General features: G+C 39.7%; 1 protein-coding gene across 3 annotated transcripts; it reads left to right on the top strand.

Moving 5' to 3' along the window:
* Positions 1 to 519: 519 nt before the first annotated feature.
* RAD21 (RAD21 cohesin complex component) lies at positions 520 to 24,760 on the top strand. Of its 3 annotated transcripts, none has more exons than XM_068182570.1 (15): positions 520 to 718; positions 6,327 to 6,500; positions 7,849 to 7,978; positions 10,112 to 10,211; positions 11,209 to 11,315; positions 12,207 to 12,410; positions 12,921 to 13,046; positions 13,241 to 13,363; positions 14,947 to 15,170; positions 15,494 to 15,653; positions 15,974 to 16,125; positions 17,591 to 17,740; positions 18,195 to 18,278; positions 20,123 to 20,298; positions 24,604 to 24,760. In XM_068182570.1, the coding sequence occupies exons 2-15, from the start codon at positions 6,357 to 6,359 to the stop codon at positions 24,641 to 24,643; spliced, it is 1,920 nt and encodes a 639-aa protein (XP_068038671.1). In that variant the 5' UTR covers positions 520 to 718; positions 6,327 to 6,356; the 3' UTR covers positions 24,644 to 24,760. The 3 variants fall into 3 exon arrangements, with proteins under 3 accessions (XP_068038671.1, XP_068038688.1, XP_068038678.1); XM_068182577.1 differs by lacking the exon at positions 520 to 718 and adding an exon at positions 4,303 to 4,326; XM_068182587.1 differs by lacking the exon at positions 24,604 to 24,760 and having other exon boundaries at positions 20,123 to 21,918.
* The last annotated feature ends 94 nt before the right edge of the window (positions 24,761 to 24,854 follow it).

A 24,854-nucleotide genomic window follows, 5' to 3' on the forward strand; every position in this document is an offset into this window, starting at 1 on the left:
TTCTGTTTAGAGTCCTGTTGTAGCCATACTTCCCCCAAATCAGTAAATTAGGGCCAAGAAAACCTTTCTATATACAGTCGAAATCAAATTGGTCCAAACAAAGAAAGCGAGCGGAGGCCGCAGCTGTTTCCCTTGACAACAAACCACCCCACAGCACAAACACCGGCAGCGCCCCGGCAGCCGGGGGGAGCTGCAGGGCTCAGAAAGACGGCGGGGCAGCAGTCGGTGGAAGAACGCGGCCCCTCCTCCCCACGTTTCAAACCGAAGAACGCAGAGCCGCTCCGGGCGGAACGAGGGCGGGGCGCCCTCACAGCCCGGCCGCTCGCCGGGAGAGCCGCGCGCGCGCGGCGGCCCCGCCCCCGCCGAGGCCCCGCCCCCCGCGGAGCCCGCGCGCCGCTGTCACTCAGCGGCCGCTCGTCAGTGCCGCGGCTCTGCCCCGCCTCCCGGGGCCGCGCGCACGCGCAGTGGCGGGGCCGGGGCCGGTTGGGGGGGGATTTGACCGTAAACATCCTGCGGTTTGAACGGCGCGTTCGCGCGCAGGAAGGGCCGCGGCCGCCATCTTGTTTGCTTCAGCCAGCGGCTCGGCTCCACTCGGCTCGGCCCGGCCCGGCTTCGGCTCAGCTTTGGTTCGGTTCGGCGCCGCTCGACTGGGCTCGGGCTCGGCGCGGCCCGGCTCGGCTCGGCAGGAGCAGCGAGCGGTCCCCGGGCCCAGAGCAGGGTAAGGAGTGGCTCCGGCCGCCGCGGTCGCTGCCGGCGCCTGAAGGGGCCCGGCGGGGCCCAGCCGCAGCCCCGCTCTCGGGGTGCTGCCGTCATGCTCGGACTCGGAGCCGGCTTTCGGCGACACCCGGGACTCCCCGGGAAGGACCGTGTGTCCGGGGCGATCTGAGGTGAGGCCGGCCGCAGCGGGGCCCTGAGCGCGGCCTGGCGGCGGCACGGCCCGTGGGGAGCGGGGTCCGGGCCCTTGGAGCGGCCACGCGCGGATCCGCAGGGACCTTCCCCGGGGAGCCGGGTCACGGGGCAGCCGAGGGAGCCCTGGGGAGGCCGGGGGCCGCCGCCGTGTGACCGATCCCTGGCTGCGCGTTCGCTGAACGGACTGCGAGGCTGCTGCGTCTGCGGAGAGGGACGGGAGCAAAGTTCCATTTGCTAGTGTTCTGGTTTTAAGTGCAATTTTCCTTCTGCTATGGATGGGCCAGGGTACCGCATGTTCTCACAGCCTCTCTGGTGGCAATGAACTGCTTTCTGGATACTGTGGCTGTAGAGCTGCAAATAAAAGGGCCCTTTAAAAATGCCGACCTTTGGAAGAACCAGGATTTTGCTCTTAGGGACACTGTTAGAAATCTTGGTATTGTTGTTAATATTTCTCTGATCCTGATTAAAAACGCTTCTGTTAAATACAAAACAGGGCGTTGTTTTTATCAATAACAAAGGAAACTTGGGGTCACTGTGACTTACTGGCATCTTTCATTGAAAATAGCTTTTCTTTAAATTCAGACACATGAAGAAACTACTGTAAATTTGGCGAAGTTACCATTTAGGCCCGCATTGTGCAAATGTGGGTGATAAGCATACTTAGTCTCTTACTCTGTAAAACTCATTATCAAAAGCGGGGGACATCAAAGCATTATTAGGGCCGGGCTTCTGTTTTATCTTATGAAGGTTCATTTGTAAATATTAGACAATTCACAAAATTTAGGAAAGCAAAGCCCACTCATTTAAAGTTGTAACTAGAGAGGAAGTAGGTGTGATAGGGGTAATAAAAGGAGGAGCAAAAAGTTAGTGAGACCTATGATAAACTTAAATTACCACACAAATTAATAATGTCTTGCTTATACCATGGGATTTCCCACAGAAATTGGAGTATTTGCTTTAGTTACCACATCAGTTTAACTTCTTAAAGGTAAAATGTTAACAAGCTTTTTACATTTGGGCTCTTTGGATGAACAGTGCAGAGAAAGAACTGCGAAAGCTGGAATGACATAAGGGATTCTGTTCAACTTACGTCGCTTTAAAAGCGTGTGTTAGCACATGGTTTCTGCAAGTTTATTAGTTTGACTTGGATCTGGACTTGCACAAAATAGATTGGGATAATGGAGACAGGGCCTTCAATTAAAAAGATTTCTACTGGTTGAGCATTCTGAGTGTAGGGGCAAGGGCAGGATACCTGCTGAGGGTTAGGTGTGAATGTGGAATTGAGGGAGGAGGACACCGGTGTTCAGAGGGTTCAGTAATTTCCAGCTGTGTACAGTACTTGTGAATGATCTGCCTTTTGAATTAGTAACCTTAGTGGGACGCTGCTTCTATCTGATTATGTAGGTGTGTAGTATATTGTAATTGGAGAGCAGTGAATGCAGTTCCTGTAACGGAGTGGTATGGTTTGAGTAATTAATAGACTTGGTAGTGCAACCTCAGCCACAGAACTTCTGACAAATTGTTGATGTAAGAAACAAGACCTGGAGACAAATGGAAAGTGCTGTATGCATTTACCAAAGGTATGTAAAGTTGAACTAGTTCAGTTTTACCTTTTTCAATAATTAATTTTGTAGACATAAGAAATTAAGGTGACTTGACACTGAGCATTAGTAAAGCTGCCAGTGCCACAAAGAAATACATTAAAATTCAGATAAATGTGGATTAACCAGACAATTATAGAAGGGGTTGAAGGAAGGAGATCAGATAACGTAGTGGTGAAAAGAAGCCTGGAGCTGTAAGGTGATGTTAGTGGAGTTTGTGATAAATTTTTTTTCAGTGGCACCAGGTGTTCAGTGTGGTACCAAAACCTGCCAGGGAGGCAGCATTAGTGAGTATCCACACACGGGAAGTTTAGTGATGTAAGAAGGATTGGAGAGTGAAGGGTTATGAGTTAAAGTTGAATTCTTCAAAGAGCAGTTGCAGGGTCAGGGTAGTTCTTCTGAGCTTCTGAAGTCTGGTAAGGCCAGCTCAGACTGATGCAGGTGCACAGGGTGATCTCAACCTTCCCCAGATCACCCAGGGCTGCCTGGGCTTAGCAAAGCAGAAACAGTTTAGGAGGAAATTATGCAGGTGGGGGGAAACCAGCAGAGAAGAGAAATTGAAGGATAGCATAAGGACAAATTCATTAAAATTACTGGCTGATTTCTTAAACTGTAGTGTGGAATTTGCTCATTCATGTGTGACTGTAGTTTTGGACTAGCTTTACAAGGAACAAAAGTAGGTGACAGTAAAAAAGTAGAAGACTGAACTTGGGGACTGGTGTGTATGTCTGCCTGTACATATCCTAATCTAGGGAGAGCAGCTGATGAGTGGGCTTAATGAGCTAGAGTGAGCCACAGTCAAATAAAAATATGCTGGATGTTCTGCCTATTGTCAGCTCTTCGTTCATTAAGCACCTTTCTGCATGCCTTGAAGAATGGAACTAACTATGCTGGTGTGCTTTTCAGAGGTTAGACAGCTGTTCTAATCAGAAGAAGGATTTTAAGATGAAATATATGTGAGTTGAGGGTTAAGATGAAGCTTGTAGTTACACCATCCACCAAATTTTCATACTTTGAAAGGAGCAATTACCAGAGTCTCAGATGAGAGGATGAAACAGGCACATTCTGGATCAGACCCTGTGTATGACCAGCGTTATGTTAGTTCTGCTTTACATTTCACTTACTTTGTGTGTAGACGTTCAGCAAAGAGAAAAGCGCAGAGTAGAGGAGATTTTTTACACTTCTATAGGAAGAACAGTATTTTTAAAATTGTGCAGTTGTTGACCAAGTTAGAGAAAACCTGAGGATAACTGTGGCACATTGAAGCAAATTACCTTTAATGGTAGTAAAGTTTCAGGTATTTTAAAAGGTTGATTTGGCAAGATCAGGATTGGGTCCTATCTGGCCTTGTGTGAGCACATATTCTTTTTGCCTTAGAGGAATGCAAGCAAGACAGAAAAATGCCGAAGTTCTTAGAACAAGTTTATGGTCCTGTTTCATATCCAGTTAATTTCAAAAACTGACAGTTGTGTTTTACCTTACAAGCTTTTTAGGAGCCATCAGCTACCCTTTTGTGGATTCTTAGGAGTTGCTTTTTCAGCCAGTGATATATTCTATGTGTCTGCCTGAGCACTCTGCCACTTGTAGAAACTTTTGGTTCCTTTAACATTCATCCTAGTCTCAAATTTGCCAGAAAATCTATTTCTTCCTTTATGCCACTGCCTCAACATACTGTGCTATGAATTAAAGATCAGACAAAAAGTCTGAAATGCAGAAGAGGGAGTATCTGAAAAGAAAGAGCAAATCTTGAGAAAGCAGGAGCAGCCTTTGGGGCTTGCTTTGAAGAGCTGAGGTGCTAAACAGCTGAACTGTAAAGGTGGGCTTTGTACAGTTGCTCTGACCCAGTTATTGCCATGCAGAGCATCTGCTGGAATTTGGAATTGGCAGGGACTCGTGTGACAAGAAATTATTGCTTTAGGTAACAGAATCCTTAAGTGATAAATTGATTATGTCCAAGTTGTCCAAATAGTGATTTTCACATTTAACAAGAAACTTAAGTATGTTTTCTGTTAACTGTATGCTTGAAGTTTTGTGAAACCCGTTATCTGTTTTAGTTATTGTGCCAAACTCCACTAATCAAAGTATGCTCTTTTGCAACTGCTGTTGAATGCTTTTAATGGATTAATAGAAGTGGTTTTGTTTACTCTATGTTTGTGTTTTCCCCCGTTCTTCATGTTCAGGAGTAATTACAGGCTTACTGTTGCATGGTTCTGGTAGCAACTCAAGATATCAAAATGCTGTGCTACAAACTTATGTCTCTGCATATACAAAAATACTGAGGCCTTGAAAAATATGCAAGGATTGAATTGTCTCCTGGACTTTAGACAGTGTGATTTCTTTCAAAAAATCATGGGGGGAAAAAGAAGAATACCTTCCTTTAGATAATGTTTATCCAAAATTTATATCATTGTGCTTCCTGGAAAAACATGCTTGTGCCCATCTTTGTGCAGTGCTGTCCTTAGCTCTGTGCTGTTGCACAATCCCAACAAATAAAAATGGCATTTTAACTTTTTGGCAATTTCCAGCTTTATTGTAACTAAAAACTATTAACTTCACTCCTAAGAGTAGTTTTAATTCTGTATAGTGAGCTAATTTGAGTTTAAGCAGAATGTGGCCTTTATTTCCTTAAAATCCACTGTTTTGGTCATGGATGAAATTTTTGGCCAATCTGTCATTAAGAGAGTAGCTTGATAATCAGTTCTGTTATGCAACTCTCAAAATGGAAGCAAAAAAGTTCTTGGACTTGACTTTGAGATATACATTTTTTTCATTTATTATCCAGATGAAGTTGGCTTTATTTCCACTGAATCAGTAATGTCAGAGCTTCTTTTGCCCCTGTGCTTAAATTCCTAGCAGTAACAATTGTGACTTGCTGTGCTTCCTCTGGCAGTTTTTCTGTAGGCGTAGAGGAGGTAAAAAGTAAAATGCACTAGTTGTGCTTTTCTGTTCTTCTCTTTTGATTAATTTTCCTGGGTTATAGAAACTACTGGAAAAACTCTTTGTGGAGATTCTTTCACTTTTTTAATGCAAACTTTTTTTTCCTCTCCTTGTAGTTAACTGAATCATATGTTTACCTCATGCATGGAAGTGGCATGTTTAGATCATAAGGCATCATGCTGTTCTCATTCCCCATGGTTTGATGTGTTGGCATCTTATCAGTCATAAAAAAGTAATTACTAGATAAATAGATAAGAATGTCTTCTTTTTTTCCAATGAAGGAGAAAGAAAATGGAAGCTTAAGGAAGTTTGGAATAATGCAGTCAGTTTTCTCACCACTTCTATCAACACTTGATTAAAAAAATATGAAATGGAGAATGGTCTGTTCAGAAATGGAAGATATGATTGTGCTTCCTGTTTAGGAAATTATAGTGAAGTCCAAAAAGATTAGGGCTGTATATTTTAAAAAGATGAATGTTTTGTTAGGACAATATATAATAGATACTGATATAGTAGAGTAGTAGCTACTGAACTAAAAATAGAAAGAAGTCATAGAAAACTACTGTGGAGTGAAAACTGAGATGTGCTTCTTTGCATTAGGAGAGTTTGGAATCATTACCCTAAAGGTAAAAAAATTAAAGATTATTTTTTCTTGAGGGATGGTAAACATTTCTAAGTTGTGTATGTGGCTGTTAGTGGGTGTTATTTCTGCTTTGTAATTCTTCTGTAATAAATACGTATATATGCTAATACAGGGATACCATTTCTAAGTGCTGGCTTCTTAAGCATATTACATAGTCTGACCTCAGTGGTTAAAAATCAAACGTGCACTTCTTTTGAGGATAAGGGGGGGTATTTAAAAGGATGTTCTCTTTACAGGTTTGCACTTTGTTTTAGACATCTGGGACCATGTTCTATGCCCACTTTGTCCTGAGCAAACGCGGGCCGCTGGCCAAAATCTGGCTGGCGGCCCACTGGGATAAGAAGCTGACCAAAGCCCATGTTTTTGAATGTAATCTGGAGAGCAGCGTGGAGAGCATCATTTCCCCAAAGGTATCTGTTTTACACTAATCTCATGTTACCTTGCAGTGAAAAGAACTTGAGTGTACAGGTGGTAATTACTATATGGGCCACTGAAGCAAATAAAGTTCTTAATGTTGCTATTTTAAAGGGTGGAAAAAGGGTGGAAAGGTCTGTTTAGATGTGAAATACTCTGTTGTGAAACAGGAGGACATTTTAAGTAGCTTGATGTTTTTACTTTTTTTTGTTTTGTTTTGTTTTTCTTCCCCTCTACTACTCATGACAGTGAAATTGTTCATCTTAGAACTGATGGTGCAGTTGTAACTTTTGTCACTTAACAGATGTCAATGTCTTATAAAAAAAGCAACTACTTGAAAACAAAAGAAAACTTTATTTATATCTTTTATTTTGGTTGATATGAATGTTAACAATTTTTATAATGCTACTCTAGATTTTAGAAGAACTGCTAAGTGTAAGCAAAAAGTGTATTGTGCAATCACAGAGATGCTTACTCTTCCAGAATAGTGATTTGTTTCATTATCACTTTCGGAAGGATTTGGGAAGAAGATAATGTTTATGGACTCACTAGTGAGCTGGAGCATTCTTTTAGAGAAAGGAGTAACTAATAGGCACTTCTTCATATATTTAACTTGGTAACAGTTCATTAGCTGAAATATTAAAAAGACATTGGAGGAAATAAAAATCTCGAATTTGATGATGTTAAGTCCTGTATGGCTTACTCTTTCTGTGAGATAACTATTCCATGTACCATTCAACACAAATTTCATGCTCTTTCAGCCTAACATACTTAAAGAAGAATCCTTCCGTGAATTACTTTTTTTCAGTTTTATGTTCCCACAGTAGATACTTCATTACATAGAAAAGCAGTGAGATTGAAAAGGAAAGGAACTTTAAATTGTTTTACTGTGGCAGTGCTTGTTTATGGGCACTCCACATCTTCCACTGCAGGACAGCACATGGAGAGGTAGCTAACAGTTTTTTTACCAGATTTTACTTTATCAAATCACTATTTATGGCTGCCCAACTTTTTGTATTTTTCACTTTTTCTACAATTGAAGTAGCAAAGATGGTAGAAAAGAAGATGTAATAAAAATAGGCCTTGTAATTTATTTTTTTAACTAGATAGAGCAGTGTTTGGGAATTCCTGGAATAAGCTGATATTAATTTAGTGATATTTGCTAGGTCATCCATAAATGATGTAATAGACTTTGCATTCTTTGTTTCTTCAGATTTCTGCTGATTTTTATACTTGTTTTGGATATTTGATTTTATTGAGAAAATGAATGTAAAGCTGACTGAGGTGTCATTGAAGGGAAAAGGAGGATGCATCTAATTCACTGATTGTGCAATATGTTTCTAGGTGAAGATGGCACTTCGAACCTCAGGACATCTTTTACTAGGCGTTGTTAGAATCTACCACAGGAAAGCAAAGTATCTTCTTGCAGACTGTAATGAGGCTTTCATTAAGATTAAGATGGCTTTTCGTCCAGGTATCTGTCTTTATCTAAGTGCTCTCTGAAAAGCTACATTGATAAATGTATTTATTAAGAAGGCATACAATTCTGCCTTCTTATGTCTGTATAATTACCTGAAGATATAGGTTATGGGACAAGTAATTATTGCAGCTGGCTGGCTGACTGAGTTGTTTGCTGAAAAACATCTTTTAACTGAATCCTGAACAAAAACTTCTCCTACTGACGCTGATTCAGTAAAATCCCACTTAGCATTTTGACTGTCGCTGGTGTGTGATGTTAATTGGAAATACACTGCATGATTTTTACCTTCTGTCTGAAAAAGACCAGTGCCCTTGTGAATAGAAGCACAGAAGGGGGCTGGTTTCTGTCAAGGGTCAGGATTCTTTTGCTATGAGTTACAAACGAAACATGAAAGTAAGCTGATTTTTTACCACTTTCACATCATAGCTTCTGAAAACAATGTGAACTGTAACGTGGACATCAAAGATAGTTTTCCTTTTGTATGTTTGCAACATAATTTCCCAGTCTGTAATTGCTTACTTCAATATTTTACATGAAAATGGGGTTCCTTATTAATACCTGAAATTACTTTTCTGTCCAGCAGTCAGTTAATTATTTGGCTTTCATTCTTTCATGCCTTTATAGATAGTTTTCTTTAATTTTGGCCTGGGGAACTTTTTCTCAGCTGAAATGTAGCTGTGGCAGTGATGCTGCTGGATGCTCACAGCTGCTAAATCATATTCTGCCTTTTTAAGTTAGTGAGTGCAATAGATTTAAAAGCTGAACTTGAGGGAGACTTTTTGCTTTTTAAAAAGGCAACTCTCGAAAGCCAGTGCAGCAGTTACTTGAGAAAAGTTAAGGTATGTAATGCCTTTATCTTAATTTCCTGATCTACAGGTTGTGATTCAGGCACTGAATTCAAGTACTGAATGTTATGTAGCTTTAAGTGGCAATTTGTTGACTGTTGCTAGTTTTTTGTTTATTACTGTGTTTAACTTCCCTGGGTTATAATAAGAACATATCACAAGGCATTCTGTTTTCCCAATTTTCCCTCTCCTAACAAGAGTGCATGTCGAAGGTGAAGCACCTTAAAATCAATATTTATAAAAAGTGCCATGCTGGTGTGACAGAAGCTGAGGCACTGGTCTTTATTTTCAGTTTATCAGCATTGTGCCTTAGGCAATGAGTATTTCTGTTCTGAGAATCATTTACATGTTTCATTTTAAGCAGCAGACAAGTAAAAATACTGAACAGCCCTGAAAGGATGGACTAAATTTCTTCATTCCTAGTCAAGTACTGTGATGAGTAAGCTACAGACTCATGCTTGTTCCTGGTCTCTGTGGACAGTGGTTCTTTGATTATTCATTGCAGAGGGGAGCAGAGTGTTTCTGAAGTATCTGTACCTCAGAATTGCCTGTGTTGTTTGTGTGGGTCAGAAGGCAGAGCATAGAGCTCAAATCTTCTGCAAGTTACAGAAGGAATTGAACCTGCATTTCCCATGCACTTTCAAGTGCCCTGACCTTTTAAGACTTTGAATAAAACAGAGGGACCAACTGCTGGCACTGGTTTTGTGATGCCCAATCTGATATTCATGCTCTGAGAATGCCTGCTGAATAAGAGTAAGCATCTCTGGAGGATAAGAAAAGGTATGTGTGTGGTTTTGGTAATACAGATCTTTTATGTGCAGAAGCCTATAAGTTAGTGAGCCCCAAGTGCAATTGGTTCTGTTCAGGACTTCTGGAACTGATGGAACTGAATAAAGGATCAGTAGCAAAGTAGTCACACTGCTGCCACTGTAATGTAGAGCCCTGCAGCTCATACTATGTATCATGATCGAATTATTTTGGAGCAGGTACCTGTAGTGTTGTGAAACATGCAGTGCCTGTGTTGGCCGCACAGCTCTGCAAAGTGCTGCACAAATATTAGTTTATACAGACAGTGCAAGGGCTTGAGGATATTTGTTTTGAATTTAGTTTGAATTTCACTTACTACCATTATCTAAGGTTTCTTTGTAGGTATCTCAGCATCAGTTCAGCTCAACAAATTTAAAGACAGTAGGCCCATGCAGAGAGAAAATGCTAATGGCATGGTGAAAAATGCTGTCCTTGTAAGGAGTGGGAACTCATGTCTGGGTGTTCTTCCTTGCAGGAGTTGTTGATTTGCCTGAGGAAAACAGAGAGGCTGCTTATAATGCTATTACCTTACCTGAGGAGTTTCACGATTTTGACCAACCACTCCCTGATCTAGAGTAAGCTTGGGGTTTTTTCCTTGGGGTTTTTTCCATTTCAATGACAATGAGAATTGGTTTTAGTTGAGGAGAACCTGGTTTTAAACAGCTAACTCATTGCTGAATGTAAAAAAATAGTCTGTAGGTTACTTCTATCCTTAGGTCTTTTTTATATACTGATAAAGAAGTGTGCAGTCATTTTTAAGTTGATTTTAAGTTCATAGTAGCATTGACTGTAACTGAAGTTAAAGCTGTCCTTACAGGAGCTTCTGAAAAACTCAGATAGCTATTATAACTTTCTTTTCTTCTATGCAAGGCACCCTACATCACATACATCCTTAGGTTGGACAAGATTAGTTTTATGTTGTTGACCTTATAAAGTAACGCTTTTAATTCTTAAAACTTATTAATATTTATGAGTTACTTTTACATATAGCAAGTACACAACTTGAATAGTTCTTAATCTTTAAAAAACTGATGGTTTTTATTATTTTATTTTTTTATTTGAGTTATTAATAATATTCATATTTTAGAATCCAGCTTACTCACTGTTCAATTTAGTTTAAATTCAAATTAGAGTATATACTAATTTGAAACTGCAAAAAAATTCTGTGTATTTATAAGAAATGTACCTTAATACACCACAAAAGGTGTTAACTTGGTAGTGGTGCAAAATACAGTGTTTGATAAACTATATTAATAGCTTTTGAAGTTGAAGGGGTGGGTTTTTCTTAATTGTTAATTTGGCCTTTGAAATTAGTAATCCCAGCACATCAAGGAGTAAGAGAGGTTACTGATACATTTCTCAGAAGCTAATGCAATTTGGATAATAGGTTTGAACCATTAATGATCTCACTGTTTTTAAGTAATAGTTTCTATTCAGTGTTCACCTTTATTTTTTTTTTCAATAATTGACTTGAATGTAAAATTGTTTTTACTGAATAATATGTTTATTTCAGCAGGCTTTATCTGTTCTTTGTTTTTTAATGAGATTTTTACTAATTGCCTTCTGTTTAAGTGATATTGATGTGGCTCAGCAGTTCAGTTTGAACCAGAGTAGAGTGGAAGAAATTACAATGAGAGAAGAAGTAGGCAACATCAGTATCCTCCAGGATAATGACTTTGGTAAGCATCTCATGTGTTATTATGTGTTACTAGCAAATTTCAGTTATTGTAAGATATGGCTTTGCAATTACTAGGGCATGCTCAACGAGCTCTAAACAAATTAGATCAAACGTGCTGTGGTTTTGTATATTTAATTTTTAGTTTGTTCATGTCAGTTTTTCTGGAAAGGCTGTTCTCTAATGCTCAGCAAACTTCTAGCTGCCTAGAACAGGCAGAAAGAAAAGCTGAAGAATATTCAGTCAAGTTAATAATTGAAGTACCGTGACAATTATAATTTTCAAAATGTGATGTGAATATGAAGTGAACTGTTGCTTTAAACATAAGCATGCTCTCAGTCAGAAACCATTGGGACATTTCTAAAGCTGAATCAGTCACTGGTGACAAGTTTGCTACTTTAGGTATCTTTTCAAGGACAGTATTCTAACATCTGAATTAAAACATAAAGACAGTTTTATTTGAATGTCTGGTTCCTAACCTACAGTATTGTAAACTATAATTTAGTAATAGTTTTGAAAGAATAATCTAAAAATGGTGTTGACTGGGTATTGGTTTGTTCCCCAGCCTTGAGGCATAAGGCACAATATCTTTGAATTCCATTGAATTATTTGATTTCTGTGCAGATGAAGTTTAGTAGGATCTTGCTAATATCAATTCAAATAAGTACAATAAAATGCTTTGAAAATTAGATAGTTATTTTTGTAATTGTTTGAACAGTATTTTTTTGCTATGGTATTGCTGGGTACAATTCCTTACATCTTGTCATGAACTCTGCAAATAGGATTAATGGAATTAAAGTTTGGTCTTACAATATGGGCCTTTGTTGATCAGTTCGGTAGGTCTCTTGCATCTTGGTGTTTTAGCACTTAGAGCAGTGCAATTGTATTCTTGCAGGTGACTTTGGGATGGATGATCGTGAGATGATGAGAGAAGGTAGTGCATTTGAGGATGACATGCTGGTGAGCACTAGTGCTTCCAATCTCCTCCTGGAACCAGAACAGAGCACCAGTCACCTCAATGAGAAATCTAATCACCTGGAATATGAAGACCAATACAAAGATGATAATTTTGGAGAAGGAAATGATGGTGGAATATTGGGTAAGTTTGAGAAATTTATTTTTCCTCTATCCTGCTTCCTGCTGCAATTAATTAGTTCGTGTGTAGATGAGGGGAAGTTTTTTCCTTTGTTGCCAAATCTCTTTCAAAGTTATGCCTTGTACAGTGAGTATTTATACTCAGTGTGTGTGTATATATATATAGGCACTGAACATATATTCTGGTTTGTGAGTACTGCAGCAGTGTAGATGACTCACAGCATGTTAAGTGTTGGCATATTTAAAACAAAGTTCTAAAAAGTTAGATGTAAGATGCAAGTATGTGGCAAGTATATTGTAATAAATGTTATCTGTAAGCTCAGAATTGGAGCTGAAATGCCCCTTGAAAGAGTACTGCTACTTTCTTCTATGTCAGCATTGAAAGTAATTTCTAACTTTTGCACTGTCTTCATCTGTGTTGCAGTAAACTTGTCTGTACTTCTTTGTAAATTTGTCTATACTTATTTCATGAATTTGTGGATGCAAAACTGATTCTTTCATTTGGTTGTTTCAGATGACAAACTTCTGAGTAATAACGATGGTGGTATTTTTGATGACCCACCTGCACTCTCAGAAAGTGGAGTAATGATGCCAGAGCAGCCTCCCCATGATGATATGGATGATGATGATAATGTATCAAGTGAGTATGATCTAGGACCAGATCTAGAATTACTTTCAACTCATGTAGTTTGGATTTTAATTCCTTAAAAGCATACTAAGCTCAAAAGTATGAAGTGTGGTAAACCACCTGAAGGTGTGGAGGAGGGGATGGGAGGGGTAGTACAACCTGTTAAAAGTTTTGACCTAGTGCAAAGTTCTTATTGTCGTTGGCAGTGGGAGGCCCGGACAGCCCGGACTCGGTCGATCCGGTGGAACCGTTACCAACCATGACTGACCAGACAACGCTTGTTCCCAATGAAGAGGAAGCTTTTGCTCTGGAGCCTATTGACATAACTGGTGAGTGAGCTATTGGGGAGTATTCAACACAGTTTGTCAGAGACCACCTTAGCTTGATGGGAGTGGGAATGAATGTCTAGCGAGAAACTAGGGATCAAGTGCTGAATTCCTTTTATTCTAATAGTATCCCTCCAGTACCTTCCAGAGAGGTAGCTGATATGGATGGTGTCAGAGAATACTAGTTTGTAGTTTCTGCAGTCAGTGCATGTAACAGCATGATACTGGAGCTGTAGATAAAAATGCTAGTTAAAATGCACTGAGTTGAAATGGAGCTCAGCATGTCTTTCATTCTAATATGGCATCTGTAATGCAGCACAGTTCTTGGTATACTGTGTTTGAAGGGTGGGGCTAATTGTTTACACTGAGAATGAGTGCTGTTCTAGTGATTTGTAGCTTTAATGAATTGCTGATTTCAGGAGGTACACCTTTGTATTTGAATTTCTACTAAGTAGGAATTTTCCTTATCTTTTTCTTTAATGCAAGAAACTTGCTTATTTTAACTGTTACTATGTTTGGCTCATTATATACTGACCCCTGCTTTATTAAAAAATTAATATCTGGAAAGAAAGTAGCTTGTCCTGTGCTTTTAGGCTGAGCTCCAGGCCTTGATTCCCTGCTTGGCCAGTGGGAGAGCCCTGGCACTGCCCTCTTGTGGCGGGCTGGCAGCAGGGGACCAGCTCATCTGCTGGTCCAGCAAAGACAGCATTTACCAGAGCTTCAGGGTCTGCTGCAGAGTACCAGGCTGTGAGCACAGTAAAGTTATCCTAGAATAGGGTCAGAAGTTTACAGTTAAAATAATCGCCCACATTAACTCTACCAAAGCGCAGGTAGGGCTTAGGGAAAAGTGAGTGTGGAATTTTAGATCTGTGATTAGAGTCATAGAATGGCTGGGATTGGAAGGGATCATGAAGATCTAGGTCCAGCTCTCTTGCCATGAGCACAAGGACACCTTCCAGTAGACCAGGTTGCTCAGAGCCCCATCCAGCCTGGCCTTGAATACTGACAGGATGGGGCATCCACAGCTCCTCTGAGCAACCTGTTCCAGCACCTTGCCACACTCACAATAGAGAACTTCTTCCCAATATCTCTTGTCAGTTGGCAGCAATCCCCCTTAGCTTTTTACATGTCTTTGTAAAAAGTGCCCTCCGTTTTCCTTGCAGGCTCCCTTCAGGTACTGGATTGCCACAGTTAGGTCACTCCAAAGCTCCCTTTTCTTCAGGCTGAGCAAAACCAAATCTCTCAGCCTTTCCTCATAAGAGAGGTGCTCCATCCTCTGTTCAACTTGGTGGCCAGTATTTGCACCAGTCTATCAAGCAAGCCATGGGAGAGAGAGGCATGTGCAGCTGAGGACATTGAGGCTTAGGTAGATTTAAATTCACAGAAGAATTTGTAGGTTATAGGAAAGCATTCATAGTATTTGACGTTTTATACCGCACATAGCTTTTAATCCTTCTCCCAAAGCTAGTGTTGCCTTAGATTCTTGAGGCAGCTTTATATGTGGGCAGGTAAGACCTACAGAGAACTTGCAGGATTCTTTTACAGCATGACACCTGTTCGAGCTAACTTTCATTACTTCTCAACAGTCAAGGAAACCAAAGCAAAGAGGAAGAGAAAGCTGATTGTGGACAGTGTGAAAGAACTGGACAGCAAGACTATTCGAGCCCAATTAAGTGACTACTCTGATATTGTTACTACTTTGGATTTGGCACCTCCTACTAAGAAATTGATGATGTGGAAAGAAACTGGTGGAGTTGAAAAGCTTTTCTCTCTGCCTGCACAGCCTTTGTGGAATAACAGACTACTGAAGGTAATGTTTTTGTGCAAGTTTATTTTTAAATGGACGATATTCAGGATTGTGCTTTTTGTATAGCAAATGTCAGCATATAAATAGTGATGCAGTGACGGCAGTATTCATAATTGGAAGAAAAAACATAGTAAAAGAACTGAGGTAAATATTTTAAACATTGCTGTTACCAGTTACAAAGGTAGATAATTTTGTAGACGTTAGTACTGTTGGAGAGGAGCTTAAAAGCTGAGAAAGAAAGATAGGTCATATTACTTAATCATCCAAAATGAAATAAAAGGACACTGAGAACTGCAGTAGTGAATAATGTAATGTTTCTTGTGTAGCTCTTTACTCGCTGTCTTACACCTCTGGTACCAGAAGACCTGAGAAAGAGGAGGAAAGGTGGAGAAGCTGACAATCTTGATGAGTTCCTTAAAGACTTTGAAAACCCAGAGGTTCCCAGAGAGGAGCAGCAACAGCAGCAGCAGCAACGAGATGTCATTGGTTTGTGTCTTGTCAAAGATGCTCTGCTTTCCTTCGGAGCATATTTTTCTCTTTTATCTGTGCTTTGTATTAAGTCATCAAAGATTATGTATGAAACAATGAGCTTTGTAATGGTTGTTTAGCTTGATGTGATGCAATCTCTGACATAAAATAACTTTTTTTTCCTAGACATAGGGGATGCTTAGGAATTGCTTGAACCAGTGGATTAAAAGTGCAGGCTGTTGAGAGTGCTCAATTCTAAAATAATAGCAGATTGGATTTTGGTACAGTTTCTTATAACATTCTTAAGTGTCTAAAAGAAGATTTGTTGTGGAATACAGATGAACCTATTCTGGAGGAACCGAGCCGTTTACAAGAGTCGATGATGGAAGGCAGCAGAACCAACCTGGATGAATCAGTTATGCCACCCCCACCAGCTCAGACCGGTGTTAAACGCAAACTGCAGCAAGTAGAACCAGAGCCAGTGCTACCTGTGAGTAAGCTTTCACTATTTTTTTATGGGGAATGACAAGTGGGCAGTGTCTTTGAGTAGGAAATGACACAGATTTGAGGCCCTAGCTTTCTATAATCCTTTGAGATTCACTGTAGTAGTATCAGAACATTTGTCCCTGGGTATCATTATGGTGCCTTCGTTAGGTGAAAAGCTTACTGAAACATTTAAAATCTGGTAGGATACAGAAATTATACTATTTCCTCCAGTAAAAGTCTTCAAGGAGTCTAGTGTATTGCTTATCAAGTCTTGCTTGGTGAATGTATATGAACAGCTTCCATGAAGCAAGGATTGTGTTAGCTGCATAAACATCTTTTAAGACAGCCCTAGTGTTCCAGGCTTAAGGCTTCAAAGAAAAACTTTGATTATCTGGAGAGATTTCCTAGTTGAGTTGTGAATAGACTTGGACACTAGCTGTGATGCAGTGTGAAAGGAAACTGTGTAGGGGAGAGGAAGGAAATGGGCAAAATGAAAGGTGTATTTTTCTGAATGCTTGTGTGGTGAGAACAGCCCTGGTTTATGCTGTGTCTCATGTTTGCACATTTTTAACCTTTCACATTCCTTGGCTAACAGCTTGTTCACTGTAGAATGGGACTGTTAGATGTTAACATTATCTTAGTAAGCAGGGTGGCAGCTGCTGCTCCTCTTGCCCTTTCACCCTTTTTGTGGGGTGAAATCAGCATCGACTGTGCTAAGTCAGTGTAATTGGGGATGTTGGTGTGTTGGAAATTCTGTAATCATCTTAGAGGTCAGGTCAGGCCTCTAGCAACAACCTGTAGTGATACCTGCTGTGTGACAACATCAGAAGTTGCTTAGCCATTTTAGGGTATGTGTAGAAACAGTTTCAGGTGTCAAGGTATCTTTACTGGTAAGCACTTGAGTACAATATGTTAATTTTATTAAAACTGTCTACATAAATCCTATTAAATTTATTTTCTGTATTTTCCTCTTGACATAAATATTTTCTGAGATTATACTTCAGCACCAAAGTAATTCATATGTTTTCAGAAACTTTGCAGGTACCAGTGTCATAATTCCTTCATGTTTATATTGATGAGAATAGCATTTTGATATTTTGAAGATGACTAGTTCCAGTGAGTTAAAGTGTGTTCATGTAGCATTGCATCTGGTGATGTGGGATTTGAAATTTGCATGTGCCGATCCAAGGAATGAGATCAGTAGTTTGGATGGTGGCATAAGTGAAGTTACTGGAAAGCCTTTTTACTTTTCAGTGGTATAATTTCTGGTTTGAGTAAAATCTAAAGGATTGAAAATACACATATGGATAGCAAAACAAAATTGGGTTTTGGCTTTCAAAAAGGAAAAAATCTGACAAATGGCTAAGATTATATACTTGGATTTTATTAAACTGGTCTGTAGCACCATCATTCTATTGTAGAAGAACTGACAAAATGATACTGTTTAACTGTATTGTGTGCTCTTAAAGCATCCACCATCACAACAGCTGGAAATACCACCTGTAGAAATGCCTCCAGAGGAGCCCCAAAACATCTGCCAGCTAATACCAGAGCTAGAACTTCTGCCAGAAAAAGAGAAGGAGAAGGAAAAGGAGAAAGAGGAAGAGGAGGAGGAAGAAGTAAGAACTCTATGTAGAATCAGTTTGTGTGTTTCCCAGAAGTGGATGAATGTTTGACTGTGGATTCAGTAAAAGGCATAAGAAATACCCCTTTTGTCTGTCCTTATAAATAGCCCTTGGAAATTTAATTCTTAAATTATTTCATGACCATTTAATAATTAATTTTATAAATTACATATACATTCTGTTTTGAATTAGTGTTCTCCTAGTCTCACCCGTGGCTGGATTGAACCATTATATGTTTATGATGCCTAAGATAAGAACTTCTGAACTTCAGTGGTGTGGTTCATTTTAAGTAGCTTGTGCTACTTAATGAAAGTAGCTTTCTGCAAGAAAACCAGCTATGTCCTCAAATAAGATAACTTAAGTTGTCTCTTAGGTACAGTGTTTAATATCCTTTGGTAACAAACAGAGCAAACTTCATTGATGTCTTTTATTTTACACCTGCTTCCAGGAAGAAGATGGCACAGGGGGTGATCAGGATCAAGAAGAAAGGAGATGGAACAAGAGGACTCAACAAATGCTCCATGGCCTTCAGGTACACATGATCTTTTGTTTTCTCTTAAAGTAGCTTTTGAGTGTGTCCACTGATGCTTTTGAGCTGAGTTAAAAGGTGAAGAAAGAGCTTTCTTTGCAGTCAGTGTTACAGCCTAAAATACCAGTGATCTTAGATGGGGAAAAATGCATGTAGTTGATTAAATCTATATCAAATAATTGTATTAAAATTGAATCTATACTTTTATAATTGTCACTTACTGTTTAGAGAACATTTGAAATAAATTTTTCACCTAAATGTTTTTCAACCTTTAAGTCCATACTTGGTGTGCAACTAAGATTCCCAGAAATTTAAATTATAAAGTAATTGACTGTATTTTTAAAGAAATCGTAGCACCTCTGACTTTGTGCTATGTGTCTTCAGGCAAACCCCCATGAGGGTCTAGGGATAACACCATTGTACATGATGTTTACTTCCTGGCTAGGCTAGTTTGAAAACTTGAATTCCATGAGAAGCCGAATCTCTTAACAACTGTGGAAATGTGACTTTGGCTGATTTCCAGCATGTGGGTTCAGTCTGCACAGACATACATCTGTCTGTAGGATGGATTCTTGCTTGCTGGAACTAAAGAGGCTTTTTCTGATATGATGACTGAAAACCACAATGTTCACCCTGAACTGAAGTGCAAACTGTTCCTTTGCTTATCGCTCTCTGTGTTTGTCCTCCACATACTCTTGGACTACCTTTGCCTTTAAGCCTGGTTTGTAGCTCCTTTTTTCCCCTTAAACATTTTGGCAGCTCTTGAGATTGGGCTGTCACTGAATGCCACATCCCAAATGGTCACACACCCCCCTCTTTTCTCACCCAGCTTTAAATGCAGAGCATGATGCCACATGACATGGATTATCCTTTTGGCCACTTAGGGTCAACTGTCCTGGCTGTGTCCCCTCCCAACTCCTTGTGCACCTCCAGCCTACTTGATGTAAAACACAACCATATGAGCTGTTGTGAAGAAAATTAACTCTGCCCCAGACCAAATCAGCACAACCGAATAAAATGAAAAAAGCTTAAAAATAATTTCTGAAGTACACAGATGTTGAGTTGGTAGTGTAGTGTAATGTTTTCCTCTCTGAATGTTTTATCACAGTTTCTGAAGAGAGCTTTAGAATTCTCTTTGGCCATAACTGCTTTTTTCAGTTCTTTCTTCCATGTACCCAAAAGAGCATCACATTGGATGGCTGAAATTAAATCTGCAATGAGATTTGGAGTGAAGGTCCAAATATATTATATAAAATAATTTAGTTTGGTCAGCCAAATATCTTTTCATCTAGTTGAAATTCATTCCAGGGCAGACAGTTCTGCTTTAAATCAAACACAATACTTTGATAAAATCTAAGTGACTTTGGGTACTTAGTTTAAGACAGAGGAGTTTTAGAAATAAACAGGCTTTCACCTTGGGAAATTATGCATCTTTTAAAGAACGTTAGCTCTTGAGATTTTACTTTATTATTTTTGGAATTATATTTATTTTGAGAAATAAAACTTGATTTTTCTTTATTTTATTCCTATTAAGAAAAAATTGTCCTGTAGTCAAAAAAGACTGGTTAGCTGTTGCTGCAGAAATAAAATCTTGTTCTATACAACAGTGTTTCTGGAATACATTCAGCAGATTCAAGAATGATTTTTTTCACACATCTCTGGGAAGCCTACTGGGTTCCATTTAGCTAAGATCTGCAAAGAAATTCTCATGTTCATGTTGTAATGTTCCCATTCTTCTGAATCCCTCAGTGTCCTGGGGTTGACAACAAACAGAATCTTGCCAAGAGGCATTGTTGTTTCTGTGTAGTTCTCTATTTAACTTGTGGTATCAATGTTGTGTTTTTCAGAGGGCTCTTGCTAAGACTGGAGCAGAATCTATCAGTTTGCTTGAGCTGTGCAGAAATACGAATAGAAAACAAGCAGCTGCAAAGTTCTACAGTTTCCTGGTACTGAAAAAGCAGCAAGCTATAGAGCTGACACAGGAGGAGCCCTACAGTGACATCATTGCCACCCCTGGTCCCAGGTTTCACATTATCTGAATGGTTCCCTAGAGCAGAGCTAGTGCTCCTCTCACAGTGCGTGCGTGTATTGCCCCATCTGTAGGGCCCACAAGACCATTGCAGAAAATTTAGATTTTATTGTCTGTATAAAGTCCTTGGTTTTCTCTTGGGGTTATTTTGGGGTTTGTATTTTAACTTTACCACTCAAATTTTTAGTGAAACTGCTGGCTGGGTTGGGTGGCTTGAGTTCCGGCTGCAGAAACCAGACATCTCAAGCACCCAGATAAAGATTGTTTTAGCAGCTCAGAGCAGATGTGTGCAATATTGGTGCATGTGATGTTGAGTATCAATGAAAATGTCTTACAATAATTTGACTAGTTGATTCAGTAGAGATATTTTTAACCTATATAAGTAAATCTGAATGGCCAACCTTTTGTCTGATTAAAAACTTTGCCAAACTCATCTGAAATGTTCGGTCTGCTTCTCATAGTAGTAGTTTTTTCTCCCCTTCTCTAGATCTTTGTGCATACCGTGGGTCTCTTAAAGCTGCCAATATGAAAGGTAGTGCCTGATATGTCAGCTTGCTGTGTCACTGCATTTTTGCAGTCAGATTTTTGTAGCCCTTGATGCTAAGGGGAAATGAGTGTCTGTGGAAAGCACTTCCTCTATGTGATACATGAAAGGACGGAACATGTGAAGCGTTTCAGATGAAACATTCCTTTTCACTTATCACCTTGTTATGGTCCACTACTGATAATGGCTAATTACTGTTAATAAGTGACAAATGAAAACTAGTAATTTCATTTAACCATTTAAGAAATCATAATGCTTTAGGTTTGTTAGACCTGTATATAAATTCCACACTTTTTAAAACAGACTTCTAGATTGTAAATTATCTGATTTTTTTATTAAGCAAGCATCCAACAGTAAGAATAAGAAAAATTGCTAAATTCAGATACCACCTGTACCAAAAGAGCAACAAACTTTGAATATAGAGTACAGGTGGGCACAATTCCACTTAATTTTGTAGTGTATTAATGGCTCTTTGGATATATTTATGGTTTTAGCGTCAATTTTTTCTGATAATGTACACTCCCATGTTCAAAATGTTTTATCAGTTTTGCAAAAGAAGTCCGGTTTGATTTTATTTCTAAAGAATGAAGCTTTACTGTTAGACCAGGTAGCACCAGAAATTATGTGAATATGTTGATTATGGAGACCTGTCTTAACTTTTTTTTAGGGCAAAATTATTCACACTGAAGGTTCTGGTTTTAATGTTGGCACTTTTGTGAAATAATTTTGGGACTCTTAAATTTCAATGTATACTCAACTGTAAAATTATGTGAATGTTTAAAAAACTCTGAGACTACATGATGACCATGTTTTACTAATCCTTGAAAAAGTTAATTGTATAAAGTTACTGCAGCTTTATTTTCAACATGATGTGCCTGTAAAACCATAATTTTCTCCTTTGTAAAAAGAGACATTGTAGATAACTTGAATGTTTAATTATAGAAAAGGTCATTAGTTTCTTGTTACACATTTTTAGTCTGTTTTTGTTGCTTTTCAAAGTTAATATTCTTGAAAATAGGTGATGCTGTTATGTATAACTTTTCTAATAAAAGTTGTGTTATAAGCTGTTATGTATTAGGTCTGCGTCTTGCTTGAACACCTCCCATTTATGTAGGAGAGACTGAGCACTACGAAATTGGTTGTTTTGGTATTAGGTATGGAAAGATTTTGCTCTTTATGAGATTAAACTTGAATATGTAAATAGAATTCTTGCCATTACGAAGAAGTGTTACTCTACTGGCTGTAGTGTGCTTTTGTTCAAGGATTGTATGCTGGGAATGTGCGTGTGGAAAATTACGGGACACTGTCTGTAAAATGTGATTTATCTATGTGCCTGTCCCTTCGGAATGCCAGAACATCTCCAGCTTGGATTCTTTTAGCTCTGCTGTTCCCTTGCTTCTGGAATTGCTTCTGCATATATGTCAGTGCCTCTGAAGGTACATGCTTCTCCTGGTGCATCCAGACTCTTGGATCCAAGCCTGCAGCACATGGAGTCATTTGGTTACCTCTAGAATTTATATATATATAGGGGCAGTGAATTCTGACTGACACAGGCTGAGTGAGCTGACTTAGTCTGGGCTCCACACACAAGAGACTGTCCTGCTTTTGAGTGACCTGTGGAAGGGCCCATCCTGTGTGTGCTGTAATTCCTGTGGGATGCAGCCTGGCCTGTGCTGAGCCAGCCCAAGTGTGTGTGTGTGTGCAGGTGCAGCACTGGAAAAATGACTTTCATTATTTTGGCTCAATCTCTGTGAGAGAACTGTGGGAATTTGGACAGTCAGACTAGGATGAAAGTTCTTCTGGCTTTCCTTATATCAATAGATTATATCAATAATCTAGTGCAGTTTTATCACCAGTTTGGCTCTTTGTTGCACCACTGTGATCAACACTCATGATAAACTGATTTTGCTCAAATGTATGCCTGGTGATGTGTCGGAACCCAGAATGTCCCTTGGACACTCTTGGATGTTCCGGGCCCAGGTCAAAAGCATTTGAAACCCTGGAATGCAGCCACAGACCCCTGTGGCTTTGAACCTGATCCATGGAACAATTTACCAACCTTGCAGGAAGAACAATAAATCACAAAAGTTTAGATATTGTAGTAGAAGTAGTCACAAAGTGAAAGGAAGAATTTTTGAGTGCTGTACAGGGGGGTTTTAGGCCTTGTACAGAGGGGTCTGAGTTTTGTACATGGGGGTCAGAAGTTCTAAGATGGAGGGATTTGGGTGTGCCCTGTCCTCTTTCCTTCTTCTTCCTAACCTCCATGTTCTTGGTGATGTTGGCATTCACAGATTGGTTTAGAGTAGAAAGTCACTGTTCAATATAGGTGATGGGCATTGGGGGAAAACTCTAAACATCTAATACGTAATATAAGATATAAAAGAGGGCACCAGCCCCCTGGGTGTCGGAGTGTGCCCTTGCCTGACTGCTGGATGGACCGCAGCAGCTCAGGGAGAAATCTTTTAGATAACATACAATAAACTACCTTGAGACCGGACGACTGAAGTCTACTGAGTCTTTGGAGACACGGGTTGGAGGAGAGACTTTTCCACCTTTCCGGGCCACCCCAACCAGGGGTGAGTTCTGACAGTGATGCTCTAATCTGGGACACTGAATGCAAGCTCTGCCTTATCGTGTACAGGATTTGTTACTAGCTCTGACCATAATCTACAAGTAGTACCAACAGGCTTGCAATTTCTTGGAAAGGAGGCTTTGTGGTAATGCACTGATCAGCTGTTGAATGAGGTCTAAGAAATGGTGATAAAGCACTGGTGTTGATGGTGAGATGGAGAAGGGCTCTCTGTTGCACAGTATTCATTGCTTTCTCTATGACTGCTGTTTTTTTTTTTTAAAGTGCTTCAGTATCTTGGTAAAGAAGTACAGCATCTGCATTTTATTATGGTTCCTCCTCAAACAAATGTTGAAGTGGTTTTAAATAAATTAACCATAAGCATGCACTTAGTGTTTACTAGATAGGAAGACATTTTTGTCGCAGCTCAGTGAGTAACATCTCTTCTCAGAAAGCTGTCTTGGGAGGGGTTTAGATTTGATCGAGAGCATTACTGTAAAACGTGTTCTTCACTGCTTCCCAGTCAGGCTGGACTGGCTCTAGTGTCTTTGGCTGTCGTGCTGCACTGCAGCAGTGAGGGGAAGGAACTACTGTGAATACTTCTCTGTGCTCCATCTTCACATTGGTGGCAGTTTTGTTCTGTCTGCAAAGCTTAACTGCTCACAGTGGGGGTACTATGCATGCCTTGCTTTCCAAATTACTCCTCCTTGGGGTGTAAAAAAGAGAGCAGTTCAGGATTCTAAGGAAGTATTTCTTCAATGAGATGGAGTCGTTGAATTCCTGCCATATGTGTGTGATCACCTTGAAGCCACACTGCTCTTTTATTCCATCTGGGGTGGAAGGAAAGAAGGCAGGTGATGTTATCTACTGCTGGAGGTTAAATAGTGCTCTGTTTCTGGGAAGAGTATGAGTAGAGGATTCTTCCTAATTCACAAGATAAGATTTAAACCAAATCTGCTTGGGTCTTTTCAGCTGACATCCTACACTGGCAAATCAAGGAAGTCAAATTTCCAAGGGTTTTTTTCACTCCCTGTTCCACTGCTACACCGAGTCTGTGTCATGATACTTAATACTACTTTTTTGGGGGTAGTGAGCTTAAGGTAAATTTTTCTGTTTCTAAGCCTCTTAAGGATCCATAGATTGTATGTTTCCTCAAGTGGTCGTGTTTATCTTTGTGCTTTTTCAGACCTTTCTTCTGTTTCACCTCCAAGAAGCAGCTGGAATGAATATATTGTGAATTTCTGCAACATGAACATATAGAAAAGCTGAACTACCAAAAAATAAATTGTCCCAACACAAAAGGGCAAAAAGACAGTTCTCTGCATTTCTTGCTGACCTCTAAAGGTCTAGTAAAGCTATGGAAGAGACAAGAAGAGGAGGTAAAGGGAAGATTTTTTCTAGTTCTTAATAACAGGACCTGGTTTTATATTTGTTTTA

Source organism: Anomalospiza imberbis, chromosome 1 (genome assembly GCF_031753505.1).
Source record: "Anomalospiza imberbis isolate Cuckoo-Finch-1a 21T00152 chromosome 1, ASM3175350v1, whole genome shotgun sequence".
Lineage (NCBI taxonomy): Eukaryota > Metazoa > Chordata > Aves > Passeriformes > Viduidae > Anomalospiza > Anomalospiza imberbis.